Below are 22,036 nucleotides of genomic sequence, written 5' to 3'. Positions count from 1 at the left end.
CATCCCCCTCCTTATAAGGGGGAACTATCTTATGCAGATTCCTGGAATCATGCTCTTTTGCAGGATGACTATGGGGAATACTGCTGCTGCCACCATGGGTTTCTAAACCTAACTTCTGTCTTTCCTTCTCTAATTCTAAAGACTGTCTATCCAAATCCAGCTGTTGCTTTTTAAGCTTCAGTCTGGTTTGTTCCACTCTCAATCTATTGAGCTCCCTTTCTAACAATCTGTCATCAGGGTGGGTGGGAGGGACATTTCTAGATACAGAGGTATGATGGGAATGAACAGAAGGAGACCTGTCCCTTACAGAGGGCACCCTAACAGCTTGGCTAACAGTATAATGTGAGAGCACACCATCATTATGGTGTGATTCAACCTCTGTACCAACTATGCTAGACTGTCTAGTAATGGGCAGGCTAGGAAGTTTCTTTCCTGAATCTTTTCCTGGGGGAGTCCCTAGATCAGACTGGGAACCATTTGCTACTTTTTCAACAGATGTGGCCCCTATGGCCTTATCTTGTTCTCTAAGCATGTTAAGCAATAATTCCAAAGAAGGATTCTTCCCTACACTCAAACCTCTCTCTATGCAGAGACTCCTTGCTCCTTTCCAGCTAAGGTGATCATATGCAAGTTTGGACAGATCAACATTTTGGCCTGTGCCAGACATTTTTAGAGAGAGTTAAAGTGATAGTAAAAGATAAAAAGTTTGTCAGAGCTTTTAGAAAGACAGTGAAAAAAAACTTTTTACACTTTTTAGAACTTTTTAGAAAGTTAGAGGTACTTTTCAGCACTTAGAAAAGAGTGAAAAGAGGAAATGCAAAACCTTTTGGCTATGTGTATATACACTGACCTTGTTTTGTATATTTCTCTTATGAAAAGTACAATGACAAGAGTGGTAAGTAGTCTCAAAGCACTTATCCCACCGGTGCACAACCAATGTAGGAGGCTGGACTGGCTTGTAGTGAGTACCAAGGGGTACTTGCACCTTGCACCAGGCCCAGTTATCCCTTATTAGTGCATAGGGTGTCTAGCAGCTTAGGCTGATGGATAATGGTAGCTTAGCAGAGCAGCTTAGGCTGAACTAGGAGACGTGTGAAGCTACTACAGTACCACTTAGTGTCATATGCACAATATCATAAGAAAACACAATACACAGTTATACTAAAAATAAAGGTACTTTATTTTTATGACAATATGCCAAAGTATCTTAGAGTGTACCCTCAGTGAGAGGATAGGAAATATACACAAGATATATATACACAATAGCAAAAATATGCAGTATAGTCTTAGAAAACAGTGCAAACAATGTATAGTTACAATAGGATGCAATGGGGAAACATAGGGATAGGGGCAACACAAACCATATACTCCAAAAGTGGAATGCGAACCACGAATGGACCCCAAACCTATGTGACCTTGTAGAGGGTCGCTGGGACTATTAGAAAATAGTGAGAGTTAGAAAAATAACCCTCCCCAAGACCCTGAAAAGTGAGTGCAAAGTGCACTAAAGTTCCCCTAAGGACAAAGAAGTCGTGTTAGAGGAATAATGCAGGAAAGACACAAACCAACAATGCAACAACTGTGGATTTCCAATCTAGGGTACGTGTGGAACAAGGGGACCAAGTCGAAAAGTCACAAGCAAGTCGGAGATGGGCAGATGCCCAGGAAATGCCAGCTGCGGGTGCAAAGAAGCTTCTACTGAACAGAAGAAGCTGCGGTTTCTGCAGGAACGAAAAGGGCTAGAGAATTCCCCTTTGGTGGACCGATCCCGCTCGCCGTGGAGAGTCGTGCAGAAGTACTTTCCCGCCGAAAGGACGCCAACAAGCCTTGTTAGCTGCAAATTGTGCGGTTAGCGTTTTTGGACGCTGCTGAGGCCCAGGAGGGACCAGGAGGTCGCAACTTGGACCAGCAGAGAGAGGGGTCGTCGCGCAAGACAAGGAGCCCTCTCTACAGCCGGTAGCACCCGGAGAAGTGCCAGAAACAGGGACTACAAGGATGTGTGAAATGGTGCTCGCCGAAGTTGCACAAAGGAGTCCCACGTCGCCGGAGACCAACTTAGAAAGTCGTGCAATGCAGGTTAGAGTGCCGTGGACCCAGGCTTGGCTGTGCACAAAGGATTTCCGCCGGAAGTGCACAGGGGCCGGAGTAGCTGCAAAGTCGCGGTTCCCAGCAATGCAGCCCAACGAGGTGAGGCAAGAACTTACCTCCACCAAACTTGGACTGAAGAGTCACTGGACTGTGGGGGTCACTTGGACAGAGTCGCTGGATTCGAGGGACCTCGCTCGTCGTGCTGAGAGGAGACCCAAGGGACCGGTAATGCAGCTTTTTGGTGCCTGCGGTTGCAGGGGGAAGATTCTGTCGACCCACGGGAGATTTCTTCGGAGCTTCTGGTGCAGAGAGGAGGCAGACTACCCCCACAGCATGCACAAGCAGGAAAACAGTCGAGAAGGCGGCAGGATCAGCGTTACAGAGTTGCAGTAGTCGTCTTTGCTACTATGTTGCAGGTTTGCAGGCTTCCAGCGCGGTCAGCAGTCGATTCCTTATCAGAAGGTGAAGAGAGAGATGCAGAGGAACTCGGCTGAGCTCATGCATTCGATATCTAAGGAATCCCAAGAGACAGAGACCCTAAATAGCCAGAAAAGAGGGTTTGGCTACTTAGGAGAGAGGATAGGCTAGCAACACCTGAAGGAGCCTATCACAAGGAGTCTCTGACGTCACCTGGTGGCACTGGCCACTCAGAGCAGTCCAGTGTGCCAGCAGCACCTCTGTTTCCAAGATGGCAGAGGTCTGGAGCACACTGGAGGAGCTCTGGACACCTCCCAGGGGAGGTGCAGGTCAGGGGAGTGGTCACTCCCCTTTCCTTTGTCCAGTTTCGCGCCAGAGCAGGGCTAAGGGGTCCCTGAACCGGTGTAGACTGGCTTATGCAGAATTGGGCACCTCTGTGCCCAACAAAGCATTTCCAGAGGCTGGGGGAGGCTACCCCTCCCCTGCCTTCACACCATTTTCCAAAGGGAGAGGGTGTAACACCCTCTCTCAGAGGAAGTCCTTTGTTCTGCCATCCTGGGCCAGGCCTGGCTGGACCCCAGGAGGGCAGCTGCCTGTCTGAGGGGCTGGCAGCAGCAGCAGCTGCAGTGAAACCCCAGGAAGGGCAGTTTGGCAGTACCAGGGTCTGTGCTACAGACCACTGTGATCATGGGATTGTGCCAACTATGCCAGGATGGTATAGAGGGGGCAATTCCATGATCATAGACATGTTACATGGCCATATTCGGAGTTACCATTGTGAAGCTACATATAGGTAGTGACCTATATGTAGTGCACGCGTGTAATGGTGTCCCCGCACTCACAAAGTTCAGGGAATTGGCTCTGAACAATGTGGGGGCACCTTGGCTAGTGCCAAGGTGCCCTCACACTAAGTAACTTTGCACCTAACCTTTACCAGGTAAAGGTTGGACATATAGGTGACTTATAAGTTACTTAAGTGCAGTGTAAAATGGCTGTGAAATAACGTGGACGTTATTTCACTCAGGCTGCAGTGGCAGGCCTGTGTAAGAATTGTCAGAGCTCCCTATGGGTGGCAAAAGAATTGCTGCAGCCCATAGGGATCTCCTGGAACCCCAATACCCTGGGTACCTCAGTACCATATACTAGGGAATTATAAGGGTGTTCCAGTAAGCCAATGTAAATTGGTAAAATTGGTCACTAGCCTGTTAGTGACAATTTGGAAAGAAATGAGAGAGCATAACCACTGAGGTTCTGGTTAGCAGAGCCTCAGTGAGACAGTTAGGCACCACACAGGGAACACATACCTATAGGTCACAAACTTATGAGCACTGGGGTCCTGACTAGCAGGGTCCCAGTGACACATAACAAACACACTGAAAACATAGGGTTTTCACTATGAGCACTGGCCCTGGCTAGCAGGATTCCAGTGAGACAGTGAAAACACCCTGACATATACTCACAAACAGGCCAAAAGTGGGGGTAACAAGGCTAGAAAGAGGCTACTTTCTCACACCGACTCCGGCCTGACTCCGAGGAGGTCACGGTCCCGCAGTAGGAGGAGGTCGCGGCACCGCTCCCGGAGCCCCAAGTCCTCTTCCTTGCATTCAAGGTCATCTGATCATTCAGGTAAGAGGCACAAAAAGAAGAAGAAGTGCAAGCGGACTTCGACTTTGCCATGCCTGTCGGCCGATGAGGCAACAACGGAACGTCGACATTCCGAGCGCCGTCGCCAGGGTCGACTCCACGTCTTCTCCCTTTTCCAGGGACCGGAGTGACCCCTGCTCAAATGAAGGAATTTTACAAGGCCATGCGCCTTTGTTTTGAGTGGGCTGCACCCTCTGGTGGGTCTTTGGGCCCAGCGGGGTCTGCAAGGGCCCCATCGGGTTCGACGTCGGCGGCTTTGGCCTCGAGCCATGGGGGACCCCAGGATCCGATACCGGATCCGGACCGGCACCGGTCCCTCACAGTTGACCTCCTCCGGCGCCGAGTCCGATGTCGACGCTTCCTCCATCACCGGTGCCCACCTGTGGTAGCCCCATCCTCATTCCGGATGAGCCAGAGCAACGTCGTACGACGCTGACTCCAACTTCGACTGCACCAATTCGGCCCGGATCATTGCCAGAGCATTATTCTGAACAGCCAGGCACAGGAGAGGAATGGGAGGGGTCTGAGGACCCTTTAGAGTACGACCTACAACATGAACAGTACTGGTACGAGGACACAGGGGAGGCCAGTGGACTGGACACATCTCCAGATACTGGTATGCTTTCTCCTCTTAATGTGGCTACGGAGGAGGGAGCTTCTTATGCTATGGTGGTGTGTAGGGCAGCTAAGGTTTTGGACCTAGACTTGCCCACGTTGCCAGTCAGGACGAATCTCCTGACAGAGGTGCTTCAACCGGGGGTGACCACATCAGAGCCGATGTTGCCCTTCAATGAGGCCCTAACGGACGTCCTTCTGGGAATATGGTCCAAACCCAGTACAGGGGCTCCTGTGAATAGGACAGTCGGCCGCTGTCAGAGACCCGCTCCGAGCTGCCCGAGGATCTCCAGCTGGCATGAGGTGCCCACTGGCCACTGCGACCACCCTGCAAAAGAAGAGATTGATAACTCAACTGTGCAATTTTAATGCATTTTTTTTAAAGTGACTGCCTATTGATCCCTATGATGTGTAATTACGCACAGAAAGACTAACTTTATTAAAACTTCAAAAAGCCATAACTCAAAAAGTACTTAACTTAACTTAACGCATTCTAAAGATTTTGGTCTTAGAAATTATGTAAAAGTCTGAAGTATTTTTATAAATTATAAATTCTGGTCATTTGTTATTCACTGAGTGTGTATGGTGCATGACTGGATTTGTGAGTACAGCAAATACTTAGCACATCTCCTGGATTAACCTAACTGCTCGACCAGCTACCTTAAAAATGAGAGCATTAGGTGGTCTGAGTTTTACCCTTGAAAACTAACATGTGGTTGCCGGGACCCTCTGCATAGTGTACTTGGTTTTGTACACTGCATAGAGGGCCAACCTCCAACAACTGTTATGCCTTTTGCTTTGAAGAATGCGCCTGCCACTTTTCAGCGGTTGGTGAACACAGTCCTCCAAGGTCTGAAAGCTTTTAGTGCAGCATATCTAGATGATATTTTTGTCTTGAGCTCCACCTTTGAAAGTTTTGGAGGCCCTGTCAAAGGTAGGCCTCACTATCAAGCCTTAAAAATACCAGATAGGGCAGGGGAAGGTGGTTTATGTGGGACACCTGGTAGGTGGAGAATAGATTGTACCACTACAGGGGAAGACTATTTTAGTCTGCAACACAGACCCAAGTCAAAGCCTTTCTTTTGCCTCACTGGGTATTACAGGAGGGTCATTAAAAAAATATGGCTCCATTGTTGCCCCTCTTAATGACTTCACCTCAAAGAAGATGCCTAAAAGGGTTATGTGGACAGCTAGCTGTCAGAAAGCTTTTGAGGAGCTAAAGCAGGCTATGTGTACTGTACCTGTCCTAAAAAGCCCAAACTACTCCAAGAAGTTTATAGTCCAAACTGATGCTTCAGAGGCAGGGGTTGGGGCAGTGTGATCACAACTCAATTCAGAGGGCCAAGGTCAACCTGTAGCTTTTATCAGCAAAAGGTTGACCCCTAGAGAAAAGCATTGGTCAGCCATAGATAGGGAGGCCTTTTCTGAGTTCTGGGCCTTGAAGAAGTTGAGACCATACTTCTTTGGTACTCACTTCATTGTTCATCCAGACCACAAACCTCTCTTATGGTTAAAACAAATGAAAGGTGAAACCCCTAAACTAATGAGGTGGTCTATTTCCCTACAGGGGACGGACTTTACAGTGTAACATAGACCTGGGAGTAACCACTCCACTGCAGATGGACTCTCCAGATATTTCCACTTAGACAATGAAGATTCATCTGGGCAAGGTTAGCCTTATTGCCCCTCGTTTTGGGGGGGCTGTGTAGGAAAGTACCCTCTTTTTGGCATGTTACCCCCAATTTCTTCCTGATATCAGTGTGTTTGACTGTGTTCACTGAGATCCTGCTAACCAGGACCCCAGTGATTATGCTCTCTCTACTCTAAATTTTGTCACTGCATACTGGTAACCCAGTATTTCACCCACAATTAGCATACTGGTCCCCCCTCATAAGTCCCTAGTATATGGTACCTAGGTACCCAGAGCATTGGGGTTCCAGGGGATCCCTATGGGCTGCGGCATATCTTTTGCCACCCAGAGGGAGCCCATGCAAAGGCTTCTATTGGACTGCCATAGCAGCCTGTGTGAAATGGTGCATGCACCCTTTCACTACCATTTACACTGCACCAGGTCACTTATAAGTAACCCCTATTTAGGCCTTCCAGTCCAGAAGGCAGGGTGCAGAGTACCTGTGTGTGAGGACACCCCCCCACTAGCAGAGGTGCCCCCACAAACTCCAGGCCCATTTTCCTGGATATTTTACGCATTACCTATGTCCAGCCACATAGTGGTAACACAGGATTCTGCCCTCCTGCTGCTTCTTCTGATCAAGATCCGTAAGGCAGAGCAAAGAATTACCTCTGGGAGAGGAAGGTAACACCCTCTCCCTTTGGAAATAGGTATTACATGGCTTGAGAGGGGTAACCTCCCCAAGCCACTGGTATGCTTTGAAGGGCACATATGGTGCCCTCTGTGCATAAACAAGTCCACACCGGTTCAGTGACCCACAGTCCCTGCTCTGGCGCGAAACTGGACAATGGAAAGGAGAGTGACCACTTAACTGGTTATCACCACCCCATGGGTGATGCTCAGAGCTCCATCACAGGGCCCCTGGGTTCTGCCATCTTGTTTCCAAGGTTGGCAGGAAACTCTGGAAGCATCTGAGTGTCCACGCCAGGCAGGTGACATCAGAATCCCCTCTTGAGAGGTGCTTAACTGGCTAGGTGACCAATCCCCCTTTCAGGGCTATTTAGGGTCTCTCTCTTGGGTGGGTCCTCAGATTCAGCTTGCAAGACTCCAGCAGGATTCCTCTGCAACCTCCACTTCGACTTCTGGCCACTGGAACTGCGACTGGACCCTCCAGGAACCGAGAACGCTGCAATCCACGAAGAAGACTCTTCTGCAACTTATTTTCCACGGCTCCTGCCAGCTTTGCAACATTTCCATGGCTGTGCATCCTCAGAAGACAGCAACTCTTCAGCCCGCACAAGAAAATGAAGGAATCTCCCTTGGAGTGAAGAAGTCACTCCCCTGCATCCTCAGGCACCTGCTGCAGTGCCGACCGGCTGCGTGGATCTGCGAGCCTCCAGAACTAGGTGGATCCTGCATCACGGGCGGTGATCCTGAATAGTTCTCTTGTTCCTCTCTGCCAGCTGTCCATCTTTGGTGGAGGTAAGCCCTTGCCTTCCCACGCAGGACAGTACCCCCTTGCACCATGTCTCCTGCAGCTGCCAAGGCTTGTTTGCATTTTTCCAAGGGATCTTCAGGTGATGTGTAGATCCAGTCCCCAGCACTCTTTCCTGCAACGCACAGCCCTCTGCATGGTTCTCCTGCGGCGTGGAATCCCTTCCTGTAGTGCTGTGTGAGATCCTTCAGCAACTTCTGTGTCCCCGTCCTATGCTACTCCTGTGGGTGCTGCCTCTGCTCCTGTGGACTCTCTGCGATGCTGGGGGTCCCATGTGACTCCCCCTCCTGGGTTGGGTCCTCCTGGGCCTTGCTGGTCCCCGGCAGCACCACTTTTCCACTAACTGCGAGTTTGCTTTTTCCAAAGTTTGTTGGTGGAATTCCTGCACCAGCACCTGTCTGCAATCTTCATTCCAGCGTGGGACATCTTCTGCATCCTTCAGGAACTATTTTCAAACTCCAGGGCTGCAGTGGTGACCTGATATTCATCACCATCGACCAACTCCTGCAAGTACAGCTGGGTGGGTAGTAGCTCCTACTCTTCCTGACTTTTGGACTTGGTCCCATCTCTCCACAGGTCTTCTTCTTCAGGAATCCACCGCTGGTTTCTTGCAGTCTTTTCTGGGTGTCTCCTTTTCTTTTTTTTCTTCCTTTTGGGTGGTTTGGGGAAATTCCAGTGATTTACTTCTGCTTTCCTGGTTGCTGGTGGGTATTGTGTTACTTACCACTGTGGTTTTCTGGTACCCTCAGCTCCCCTCTACACATTCCACTTACAGAGGTGGGGGGTCCTGTGGTTGCATTCCATTTTTTTAGTAAATGGCTTGGGCTCCCCCTACGGTCACTATTGCTTATTGCTACTTGCACTGTTTCCTAACCTTTTCTATGCCTATTTCTGATTACTAGTGTACATATTTAGTGTGTTTACTTACATCCTAAGGGAATATTGCCTTTTTAGTAATTTTGGTATTGTGTCACTAAAATAAAATACCTTTATTTTTGTAACACTGTGTGTTTGTTTTCATGTGTGTAAGTGGTTTGTGACTACATTGATATTCCATGAGCTTTGCATGTCTCTTAGAATAGCCTTGGCTGCACATCCACAGCTACCTCTAGAGAGCGTGGCTTCTAGACACTGCCTACACTTCATTAAAAGGGGATACCTGGACCTGGTATAAGGTGTAAGCACCTACCACACACCAGGCCAGCTTCCTACAATGGCTAAGTCCAAATGTAAAATTCTTCGCTGCAGCTTATTGTAGGAGGCTGGACTGGCTTGTAGTGAGTACCAAGGGGTACTTACACCTTGCACCAGGCCCAGGTATCCCTTATTAGTGTATAGGGTGTCTAGCAGCTTAGGCTGATAGATAATGGTAGCTTAGCAGAGCAGCTTAGGCTGAACTAGGAGACGTGTGAAGCTACTACAGTACCACTTAGTGTCATATGCACAATATCATGAGAAAACACAATACACAGTTATACTAAAAATAAAGGTACTTTATTTTTCTGACAATATGCCAAAGTATCTTAGAGTGTACCCTCAGTGAGAGGATAGGAAATATACACAAGATATATATACACAATAGCAAAACTATGCAGTATAGTCTTAGAAAACAGTGCAAACAATGTATAGTTACAATAGGATGCAATGGAGAAACATAGGGATAGGGGCAACACAAACCATATACTCCAAAAGTGGAATGCGAACCACGAATGGACCCCAAACCTATGTGACCTTGTAGAGGGTCGCTGGGACTATTAGAAAATAGTGAGAGTTAGAAAAATAACCCTCCCCAAGACCCTGAAAAGTGAGTGCAAAGTGCACTAAAGTTCCCCTAAGGACAAAGCAGTCGTGTTAGAGGAATAATGCAGGAAAGACACAAACCAACAATGCAACAACTGTGGATTTCCAATCTAGGGTACCTGTGGAACAAGGGGACCAAGTCCAAAAGTCACAAGCAAGTCGGAGATGGGCATATGCCCAGGAAATGCCAGCTGTGGATGCAAAGAAGCTTCTACTGGACAGAAGAAGCTGAGGTTTCTGCAGAAACGAACAGGGCTAGAGACTTCCCCTTTGGTGGACGGATCCCGCTCGCAGTGGAGAGTCGTGCAGAAGTGTTTTCCCGCCAAAAGAACGCCAACAAGCCTTGCTAGCTGCAAATCGTGTGGTTAGCATTTTTGGACGCTGCTGTGGCCCTGGAGGGACCAGGAGATCGCAAATTGGACCAGGAGAGAGAGGGGAGGTCGAGCAAGACAAGGAGCCCTCTCAGCAGCAGGTAGCACCCGGAGAAGTGCCAGAAAACGGCACTACAAGGATGCGTGAAACGGTGCTCACTCGAAGTCGCACAAAGGAGTCCCACGTCGCCGGAGACCAACTTAGAAAGTAGTGCAATGCAGGTTAGAGTGCTGTGGACCCAGGCTTGGCTGTGCACAAAGGATTTCCGACGGAAGTGCACAGGGGCCGGAGTAGCTGCAAAAGTCGCGGTTCCCAGCAATGCAGCCCAGCGAGGTGAGGCAAGAACTTACCTCCACCAAACTTGGACTGAAGAGTCACTGGACTGTGGGGGTCACTTGGACAGAGTCGCTGGATTCGAGGGACCTCGCTCGTCGTGCTGAGAGGAGACCCAAGGGACCGGTAATGCAGCTTTTTGGTGCCTGCGGTTGCAGGGGGAAGATTCCGTCGACCCACAGGAGATTTCTTCGGAGCTTCTGGTGCAGAGAGGAGGCAGACTACCCCCACAGCATGCACAAGCAGGAAAACAGTCGAGAAGGCGGCAGGATCAGCGTTATAGAGTTGCAGTAGTCGTCTTTGCTACTATGTTGCAGGTTTGCAGGCTTCCAGCGCGGTCAGCATTCGATTCCTTGGCAGAAGGTGAAGAGAGAGATGCAGAGGAACTCGGATGAGCTCTTGCATTCGTTATCTAAAGTTTCCCCAGAGACAGAGACCCTAAATAGCCAGAAAAGAGGGTTTGGCTACCTAGGAGAGAGGATAGGCTAGCAACACCTGAAGGAGCCTATCACAAGGAGTCTCTGACGTCACCTGGTGGCACTGGCCACTCAGAGCAGTCCAGTGTGCCAGCAGCACCTCTGTTTCCAAGATGGCAGAGGTCTGGAGCACACTGGAGGAGCTCTGGACACCTCCCAGGGGAGGTGCAGGTCAGGGGAGTGGTCACTCCCCTTTCCTTTGTCCAGTTTCGCGCCAGAGCAGGCCTAAGGGGTCCCCTGAACCGGTGTAGACTGGCTTATGCAGAATTGGGCACATCTGTGCCCAAGAAAGCATTTCCAGAGGCTTGGGGAGGCTACTCCTCCCCTGCCTTCACACCATTTTCCAAAGGGAGAGGGTGTAACACCCTCTCTCAGAGGAAGACCTTTGTTCTGCCATCCTGGGCCAGGCCTGGCTGGAACCCAGGAGGGCAGATGCCTGTCTGAGGGGTTGGCAGCAGCTGCAGTGAAACCCCAGGAAGGGCAGTTTGGCAGTACCAGGGTCTGTGCTACAGACCACTGGGATCATGGGATTGTGCCAACTATGCCAGAATGGCATAGAGGGGGCAATTCCATGATCATAGACATGTTACATGGCCATATTTTGAGTTACCATTGTGAAGCTACCTATAGGTAGTGACCTATATGTAGTGCACGCGTGTAATGGTGTCCCCGCACTCACAAAGTCAGGGAAATTGGCCCTGAACAATGTGGGGGCACCTTGGCTAGTGCCAGGGTGCCCTCACACTAAGTAACTTTGCACCTAACCTTTACCAGGTAAAGGTTAGACATATAGGTGACTTATAAGTTACTTAAGTGCAGTGTAAAATGGCTGTGAAATAACGTGGACGTTATTTCACTCAGGCTGCAGTGGCAGGCCTGTGTAAGAATTGTCAGAGCTCCCTATGGGTGGCAAAAGAAATGCTGCAGCCCATAGGGATCTCCTGGAACCCCAATACCCTGGGTACCTCAGTACCATATACTAGGGAATTATAAGGGTGTTCCAGTAAGCCAATGTAAATTGGTAAAAATAGTCACTAGCCTGTTAGTGACAATTTGGAAAGAAATGAGAGAGCATAACCACTGAGGTTCTGGTTAGCAGAGCCTCAGTGAGACAGTTAGGCACCACACAGGGAACACATACATATAGGCCACAAACTTATGAGCACTGGGGTCCTGACTAGCAGGATCCCAGTGACACATAACAAACATACTGAAAACATAGGGTTTTCTCTATGAGCACTGGGCCCTGGCAAGCAGGATACCAGTGAGACAGTGAAAACACCCTGACATACACTCACAAACAGGCCTAAAGTGGGGGTAACAAGGCTAGAAAGAGGCTACTTTCTCACACAACCCCCCCCCAAACGAAGGACAACAAGGCTAACCTTGGCCAGTTGAGACTTTATTGTCTAAGTGGTGATAAGTAGAGAGTAGCTCTGCAACAGACTGGTTACTCCCTTTATCATCCACTATATGGTTACTTCCCTGTGGGGATGTAAACCACCCTGTTTGAAGTTTTTTAGTTAAGCAACAATGTGAAGATGTATTTTCAGAGTTTCTATCAGTAAGTTTTAGTTTAGAGCAGTGGGAATTGTCCACTGAACCTATTTGTAGTGATGGAAATGCCAGACAGGGATGCTGTCTCAGAAAAGCCATAGCTGGGCAAAAACTTTGTCCATATGGCTGGAAGAGAGAACAGGGATGCTGTTTCTCTTGAGTTGGAGCAGGGCAGGGATGCTGTCCTATGAGCTCCACACTAGGGCAGGGATGCTGTCCTAAGTGTTGTGAGGCAGTGCAGGGTTTCTGCACTAAAGTTTCTCTGGGAGGGTTGGAGGGATGCTCCATGTTAACTAAAATGGTGCTCTTTTTGTCACCAATGTTAGTTAACCCACAGAGAGGTACTTCTACCTCAGGGAGTACAGCTTTGCCAGCTGATGATTCCCTTGGAACAGGTGCCACCCCAGGAGAGGTTTCTCCCACCACAGGAATGGTATCCTGAATGGCAGGGTGGTTAGGGGATACTGTGATACCCTTTTTACCTGTTGATGGAGAGGGATCCTGAGTTTTCAGGCCTTCTCTCCTTTGCTTTTTCATTTCAGTAGAAATGAGAGGGAACAATTCCTCAGGGATGCCCAGCATGGCTGCATGGGCATAAAACTCTACATCAGCCCAACCTGAGGCCTCTAGGTCATTACCTAAGAGACAGTCTACAGGTAAGCTAGGTGATACCACCACCTGCTTAGGGCCTGTAACTCCACCCCAACTAAACTGAATTATAGCTAAGGGAAGAAACTTAGTGGAGTTATGGACATCAATAATTTTATACTGTTGTCCAATGATGTGTTGTTCAGGAGCCACTAGGTTTTCAGTCACCAAAGTGATACTGGCACCTGTGTCCCTGTAGGCCAAGGCCTCAACACCATTTATTGAAACTGTCTGCCTGTACTTATCCATTGTAAGGGGACAAGCAGCCAGTGTGGCAAGGCCAATGCCACTAGGTGTGACAGAAACTGTCTTGGGACTGACTACCCCAGTTTCTATGATGGACCCATAAGTGAACCCAACTACACCCTTAACTTGACTGTTGCCAGCAGTCCCACCACTAGTACCACTACTGCTAGGGGCACTAGAGCTTGATGTATTAGTGGTGGTAGGCTCAGGGGGTTTACCTGGACAGGACTTATCCCCTGGCCTATGGCCTCTATTTTTACACACAAAGCACCAAGGCTTTTTAAATTGTGTAGGTTGAGAAGAAGAGGAAGAATTTGTTTTATCCCCACCCCCTGAAGAGTGTTTAAGATTTGAAGTGGGATCTTTGGTTTTACCCTTATCCCCATGCTTATCTTGAGATTTTTCACCATCTTTCTTCTTAGTGTTCTCTTTGTCACCCCCTGTATGAACTTTTCTGTTCACCCTTGTTCTGACCCATTTGTCTGCCTTCTTTCCCAATTCTTGGGGAGAGGTCAGATCAGAGTCCACCAAATACTGGTGCAACAAATCAGACACACAATTATTAAGAATATGCTCTCTCAGGATCAAGTTATACAGGCTGTCATAATCAGTAACTTTACTGCCATGTAACCACCCCTCCAAGGCCTTCACTGAATGGTCAATATAATCAACCCAGTCTTGTGAAGACTCCTTTTTGGTCTCTCTGAACTTTATCCTGTATTGTTCAGTGGTTAAGCCATAACCATCCAGGAGTGCATTCTTAAGAACTTTGTAATCATTAGCTTCATTTTCTTTAACAGTAAGGAGCCTATCCCTACCTTTTCCACTAAATGATAGCCATAGGATAGCAGCCCACTGCTTTTGAGGGACATCCTGTACAGCACAGGCCCTCTCAAGTGCAGCAAACCACTTGTTAATGTCATCCCCCTCCTTATAAGGGGGAACTATCTTATGCAGATTCCTGGAATCATGCTCTTTTGCAGGATGACTATGGGGAATACTGCTGCTGCCACCATGGGTTTCTAAACCCAGTTTCTGTCTCTCCTTCTCTACTTCTAAAGTCTGTCTATCCAAATCCAGCTGTTGCTTCTTCAGCTTCAGTCTGGTTTGTTCCACTCTCAATCTATTGAGCTCCCTTTCTAACAATCTGTCATCAGGGTGGGTGGGAGGGACATTCCTTGAAACAGAAGTATGGTGAGACTGGACAGAAGGAGACCTGTCCCTTACAGAGGGCACCCTAACAGCTTGGCTAACAGTATAATGTGAGAGCACACCATCAGTATGGTGTGATTCAACCTCTGTACCAACTATGCTAGACTGTCTAGTAATGGGCAGTCTGAGAAGTTTCTTTCCTGAATCTTTTCCTGGGGGAGTCCCTGGATCAGATTGGGAACCATTAGCTACTTTTTCAACAGATGGGGCACTTTTAGCCTTATCTTGTTCTCTAAGAATGTTAAGTAACAATTCCAAGGAAGGATTCTTCCCTACACTCAAACCTCTCTCTATACAGAGACTCCTTGCTCCTTTCCAGCTAAGGTGGTCATATGCAATTTTGGACAGATCAACATTTTGGCCTGTGCCAGACATTTTTAGAGGGAGTTAAAGTGATAGAAAAAGAGAAAAAAGTTTGTCAGAGCTTTTAGAAAGAGAGAAAAAAAACTTTTAAAACTTTTTAGAACTTTTTAGAAAGTTTAGAAGTACTTTTCAGCACTTAGAAAAGAGTGAAAAGAGGAAATGCAAAACTTTTTGGCTATGTGTATATACACTGACCTTGTTTTGTATATTTTTCTCTTATGAAAAGTACAATGACAAGAGTGGTAAGTAGTCTCAAAGCACTTATCCCACCGCTGCACAACCAATGTAGGAGGCTGGACTGGCTTGTAGTGAGTACCAAGGGGTACTTACACCTTGCACCAGGCCCAGGTATCCCTTATTAGTGTATAGGGTGTCTAGCAGCTTAGGCTGATAGATAATGGTAGCTTAGCAGAGCAGCTTAGGCTGAACTAGGAGACGTGTGAAGCTACTACAGTACCACTTAGTGTCATATGCACAATATCATAAGAAAACACAATACACAGTTATACTAAAAATAAAGGTACTTTATATTTATGACAATATGCCAAAGTATCTTAGAGTGTACCCTCAGTGAGAGGATAGGAAATATACACAAGATATATATACACAATAGCAAAAATATGCAGTATAGTCTTAGAAAACAGTGCAAACAATGTATAGTTACAATAGGATGCAATGGGGAAACATAGGGATAGGGGCAACACAAACCATATACTCCAAAAGTGGAATGCGAACCACAAATGGACCCCAAACCTATGTGACCTTGTAGAGGGTCGCTGGGACTATTAGAAAATAGTGAGAGTTAGAAAAATAACCCTCCCCAAGACCCTGAAAAGTGGGTGCAAAGTGCACTAAAGTTCCCCTAAGGACAAAGCAGTCGTGTTAGAGGAATAATGCAGGAAAGACACAAACCAACAATGCAACAACTGTGGATTTCCAATCTAGGGTACCTGTGGAACAAGGGGACCAAGTCCAAAAGTCACAAGCAAGTCGGAGATGGGCATATGCCCAGGAAATGCCAGCTGTGGATGCAAAGAAGCTTCTACTGGACAGAAGAAGCTGAGGTTTCTGCAGGAACGAAAAGGGCTAGAGACTTCTCCTTTGGTGGACGGATCCCTCTCGCCGTGAAGAGTTGTGCAGAAGTGTTTTCCCGCCGAAAGAACGCCAACAAGCCTTGCTAGCTGCAAATCGTGCGGTTAGCGTTTTTGGACGCTGGTGTGGCCCTGGAGGGACCAGGAGGTCGCAAATTGGACCAGGAGAGAGAGGGGACATCGCGCAAGACAAGGAGCCCTCTCAGCAGCAGGTAGCACCCAGAGAAGTGCCAGAAACTGGCACTACGAGGATGCGTGAAACGGTGCTCACCCGAAGTCGCACAAAGGAGTCCCACGTCGCCGGAGACCAACTTAGAAAGTCGTGCAATGCAGGTTAGAGTGCCGTGGACCCAGGCTTGGCTGTGCACAAAGGATTTCCGCCGGAAGTGCACAGGGGCCGGAGTAGCTGCAAAAGTCGCGGTTCCCAGCAATGCAGCCCAGCGAGGTGAGGCAAGGACTTACCTCCACCAAACTTGGACTGAAGAGTCACTGGACTGTGGGGGTCACTTGGACAGAGTCGCTGGATTCGAGGGACCTCGCTCGTCGTGCTGAGAGGAGACCCAAGGGACCGGTAATGCAGCTTTTTGGTGCCTGCGGTTGCAGGGGGAAGATTCCGTCGACCCACGGGAGATTTCTTCGGAGCTTCTGGTGCAGAGAGGAGGCAGACTACCCCCACAGCATGCACAAGCAGGAAAACAGTCGAGAAGGCGGCAGGATCAGCGTTACAGAGTTGCAGTAGTCGTCTTTGCTACTATGTTGCAGGTTTGCAGGCTTCCAGCGCGGTCAGCAGTCGATTCCTTGGCAGAAGGTGAAGAGAGAGATGCAGAGGAACTCGGATGAGCTCTTGCATTCGTTATCTAAAGTTTCCCCAGAGACAGAGACCCTAAATAGCCAGAAAAGAGGGTTTGGCTACCTAGGAGAGAGGATAGGCTAGCAACACCTGAAGGAGCCTATCACAAGGAGTCTCTGACGTCACCTGGTGGCACTGGCCACTCAGAGCAGTCCAGTGTGCCAGCAGCACCTCTGTTTCCAAGATGGCAGAGGTCTGGAGCACACTGGAGGAGCTCTGGACACCTCCCAGGGGAGGTGCAGGTCAGGGGAGTGGTCACTCCCCTTTCCTTTGTCCAGTTTCGCGCCAGAGCAGGGCTAAGGGGTCCCCTGAACCGGTGTAGACTGGCTTATGCAGAATTGGGCACATCTGTGCCCAAGAAAGCATTTCCAGAGGCTGGGGGAGGCTACTCCTCCCCTGCCTTCACACCATTTTCCAAAGGGAGAGGGTGTAACACCCTCTCTCAGAGGAAGTTCTTTGTTCTGCAATCCTGGGCCATGCCTGGCTGGAACCCCGGAGGGCAGATGCCTGTCTGAGGGGTTGGCAGCAGCAGCAGCTGCAGTGAAACCCCAGGAAGGGCAGTTTGGCAGTACCAGGGTCTGTGCTACAGACCACTGGGATCATGGGATTGTGCCAACTATGCCAGGATGGCATAGAGGGGGCAATTCCATGATCATAGACATGTTACATGGCCATATTCGGAGTTACCATTGTGAAGCTACATATAGGTAGTGACCTATATGTAGTGCACGCGTGTAATGGTGTCCCCGCACTCACAAAGTCAGGGAAATTGGCCCTGAACAATGTGGGGGCACCTTGGCTAGTGCCAGGGTGCCCTCACACTAAGTAACTTTGCACCTAACCTTTACCAGGTAAAGGATAGACATATAGGTGACTTATAAGTTACTTAAGTGCAGTGTAAAATGGCTGTGAAATAACGTGGACGTTTTTTCACTCAGGCTGCAGTGGTAGGCCTGTGTGAGAATTTTCAGAGCACCCTATGGGTGGCAAAAGAAATGCTGCAGCCCATAGGGATCTCCTGGAACCCCAATACCCTGGGTACCTCAGTACCATATACTAGGGAATTATAAGGGTGTTCCAGTAAGCCAATGTAAATTGGTAAAAATAGTCACTAGCCTGTTAGTGACAATTTGGAAAGAAATGAGAGAGCATAACCACTGAGGTTCTGGTTAGCAGAGCCTCAGTGAGACAGTTAGGCACCACACAGGGAACACATACATATAGGCCACAAACTTATGAGCACTGAGGTCCTGACTAGCAGGGTCCCAGTGACACATAACAAACATACTGAAAACATAGGGTTTTCACTATGAGCACTGGGCCCTGGCAAGCAGGATACCAGTGAGACAGTGAAAACACCCTGACATACACTCACAAACAGGCCTAAAGTGGGGGTAACAAGGCTAGAAAGAGGCTACTTTCTCACACTTATTTACACATCTGTCTGATGATGACACTCCCTCCTCAGACACTCTTGCTGCTTTGCCCATTGAACTTCTACTTTCTCAGAGACTTTTTCATCCAAAATGTTCTAAGTTTGAATGTAAGCGGACACCAGGCCCAAACCACTTCGTGTATCCAAACTGGAATCCATCTGGGTAAACATTAATGATGTAGCACGACCAAGATGTCTGAGATTGGCGCTTTTAGCTTCTAAGGGCTACTTTAAATCTTAAACTTTTAAAATTCATAACTCTGGTTCTATTGATTGGATTTTTGTCGTTTTGGTGTCAAATAATTTGTTAAAAATTCCTCTAGTTCTCTAAATTGTTTTAGGCTTTTTATTGTATTGTGTTTTCACTTTATCACTGTTTGTGTGCTGCATAAATACTTTACACATTGCCTCTAAGTTAAGCCTGACTGCTTTCTGTGCCAAGCTATCCAGGGTTAAGCAAAGGTTAACTTAGTGACTTTTTGTGGTTCACCCTGCAAGGGATTGTGGCTGTTGCTTAATCAGTTTAAATCGATTTTGTATATTATAGCAGAAAAATATGTTGCTACTGACTTATTCACCCCACAATTTCTGAATAAAGATGGAAAAATCATCTGCCATAAACATATCAAATTAGCCCACTAAAACCAGTACTCAAACGTGTAACAACACAAGTTTATTCATATGAGGAAAAACATGACCATGACATAAAATATAATTTATGTAATCAAACTCTGATGTAGAAAATTGAGAAAGTGCACCCCAAGTGAACAAGAGACACCACATCAAAAGGCAATAAAAGAATTGCTTATATCTCTATAGTCTCTGGTGTATCTCAAAAAGACAGCCTCTTATTGGATTTTAGAATTCATTTGTCAATACAGTCATTTGTCATTCACAACACAACAAGGAAGGTCTGGCTAATCAGACTGTCAACGACGTTTCAAGCCTAACAAAGGATACCAGGGTCTCATCAGGACAACAATGTTTTTCAGGCAGTTTCCCAAATATGACAATTTCCTAGTGTTTTTTTCAGTACTAGCAGTTCATGCATGTGTGCTACAAATAGAGGAAGGTATGCATTTTTAGTAGTTTATTAATAATGTTCTAATATTAAAGTATGTGTTATTATTTCTTTCAGACCCTGTGCTATGGTGGTTCCAGACTTTGAGCTGATATGCGAAATCATGTTGGTAGCAGAGGGATTTATTGATGCGAGACTTCTTGCTCGGAAGTTCATTACTTTGTATACACTTTGCAAGGAGTTACTTTCTAAACAGGTAAGTTTCTTGCCAAAATGCTACAATTCCTAAAAATTAAAGCAAGAAAAGTTACAGGAAGATTAGAAAAGTTTACTTTGAAAAAGTGGTTGGAGGAAGTCTATTTTGTTATTGCATTGTGCGTATTGACGTGTTTAAATAGCTTTAAAAAGTTATTAATAAAACTCTTCAATTTCTGTGACAGGACCATTATGACTGGGGATTACGAGCCATAAAATCAGTGCTTGTTGTTGCGGGATCCTTGAAAAGAGGAGATCCAGGCCGTGCTGAGGATCAAGTCTTGATGAGAGCTTTAAGAGATTTTAATATCCCCAAAATAGTGACAGATGATTTGCTCGTATTTATGGGACTTATTGGCGACCTCTTTCCAGCCCTAGACGTACCGAGAAAACGGGACCTACAGTTTGAAAAGGTAACGTACAAATATGGCAATAAAATGAGGAAAATGAATAATCACAATATATTTATTTGAAATTTCATTTATTTTTCAGATTTATTGAGCACAAATTGAAACTATACATTGAGGTTGACAGAGCACCATACAAAGGAACCATTTTTACATAAGAACACACGTTTTTCGATAAATTAAAGATTTCAGATGGCGTTTGGAAGGGGAACCACAACTAAGCTGGCTACCAGATCTCATAGGATTTCGATCAGAAGTTCCTCATATTAAAATAATACCTAGTTCTATTTTGTCTTATGATTTGGTAGGAAAATGGTTAGCAGTGTGTATTTCAGGATAGTCTGTGGCTTCCTGGAGAGATGTTTCAGATCACTTTTGAGGGCTAGGGAGCAGCCAGACATAAACTCTGCCCTTGACTAGGCATAGGTGCTTTGGACCATGGAGCCATGCTCCCAGCTCCTGTTTTGTGCCCCTTCCCAGAATAGAAAAGAGTTCAGATGGTTCTTGGAGACTCAGTGTAGATAGGTGGCTAAGTGCCTCATGTGCTGACTGGACTGGTGGTGGGTATCGAGCTTACTCCAGTACTGGAGCTTTCATAGATTCACATGCTTGAATCATTCCCCATCGTCGAGATGGGGTTCCTTGGTACCTTTTATAAAGTAGTATTGACAAAGGCCTAAACCTAAAGGCCCTAAGCCTCTTCAGTTTAGTATTCTATCAGAGTCATTTTGAGAAAAGGACAAAATTTGAGAGTCCACCAATCAGAAGACCGCACCCTCTGGAACCCTCCTGAGAGAAGCTCCAGTCCCTCAGATTTTCTACCGCACGTCGTGCTAGGGAGTATCCTCAGAGCTCTGCTCTGTTTTTCTCTGTTTTTTGGATTTTCAGAAGATTTAGCCTCTCTACATCTGGGCTCTAAAGGTTTTTATTTTTGGTTCTTACAGCTACACTTTCTCGGAAGACTGTCACCATGTCTGACAAAGAAAAGAAGAGTCTATTCAGATCCTGTAAAACCTGTGGTAAGAAGAGATTACATTCTGAAGACCCACACCAGAATTGTGTCTACTGCCTCTATCCAGACCACTCCGCAAAAGATTGTAAGGTATGTCGTACCTTTTTCACTAAAACCCTGAAGGACAGGGAAGGCAGGCTATTAACCTGGCTGTAAAACTTAAGTCTACCAGTCAACCAGTTTCCGATTCTGACAGTGAGGACTTCCCTTTCTTCTTCTAGGATATCACAGAAAAGAGAGAGATCACTTCAGAGAAAGATCCTCCTTAGAGCAGCCAAAGAGGGCCTATAAAAGACCACCTCAAAGTCTTAAAAAGACCGCAGCCCTTCGCCATCTCCTCATGGAGCCAGATACCACTCTTCGAAGGTCAAGAAAGAGAATACTTGCAGTACGGAAAGGGCTAAAGAATCATCATCTGAGCCTCCTACACCTCCTATCTTATAGAGACTTCTGGTTGCAGATTCCTTACCTTAGAATTTCCCCCAGGTGTCAGATTGGATCTGGAGATTTTTCTTCGTGCAGTACCCTTGCGTGTCGTCAGGTGGTGTCAGTCAACTCAGGGGGCATTGTTGGCGTCGTGGTCGCCGTGATGATGTCAGGAGTGGTATATAGATGCCGCCTCTGCGCAGTGATGTCAGTTCTTTTCTTTGCGCACCACGCACTGATCTGGAGAGAGCTACCCTGGTCATTTTTTCACCGATTTCGACACTTTTGTCGAGTTTTGGTGATTTTGTGGTGCGTCGAGGATGTCCTTGAAGACCGGTTTCAAGCCTTGCGAGGCCTGTCACCGCATGATGTTGGTGACGGATCTGCACCAGGTCTGTTTGTGGTGCCTGGAGCGCGAGCATGACCCGAAGTCATGCTCCGAGTGCAGGGCCATGCACCAGAAGGCCTGTTCCCTTAAGCTTATGGCGGCCCGGTGCTCGACTTCGCATCACTCCTGGTCTTGCTCAAGAGGAAGGTCTCAAGACCGCTCGCGAACTCACCACCACTTATCGTCCTCCAACTCTTCGGGTCACTTGGGTAAGAAGAAGTTGAAAAAGGCTAGGCATTCTTCGACCTCACCCCA

The 22,036-nt window shown here is 47.4% G+C and overlaps 1 protein-coding gene across 1 annotated transcript in view; it reads left to right on the top strand.

The window, feature by feature from the left end:
- Nucleotides 1–22,036, top strand: part of DNAH17 (dynein axonemal heavy chain 17) — a 7,556,186-nt gene that overhangs the window by 3,178,098 nt on the left and 4,356,052 nt on the right. Inside the window, exons 26-27 of the mRNA XM_069201738.1 lie at nt 19,411–19,549; nt 19,734–19,961. Of these exons, the coding sequence (XP_069057839.1) occupies nt 19,411–19,549; nt 19,734–19,961 (367 nt within the window). The remainder of the gene's footprint in view (nt 1–19,410; nt 19,550–19,733; nt 19,962–22,036) is intronic.

This window comes from Pleurodeles waltl, chromosome 7 (assembly GCF_031143425.1).
Source record: "Pleurodeles waltl isolate 20211129_DDA chromosome 7, aPleWal1.hap1.20221129, whole genome shotgun sequence".
NCBI classification, from domain to species: Eukaryota; Metazoa; Chordata; class Amphibia; order Caudata; family Salamandridae; genus Pleurodeles; species Pleurodeles waltl.
This window is presented reverse-complemented; position numbering and strand designations above follow the sequence as displayed.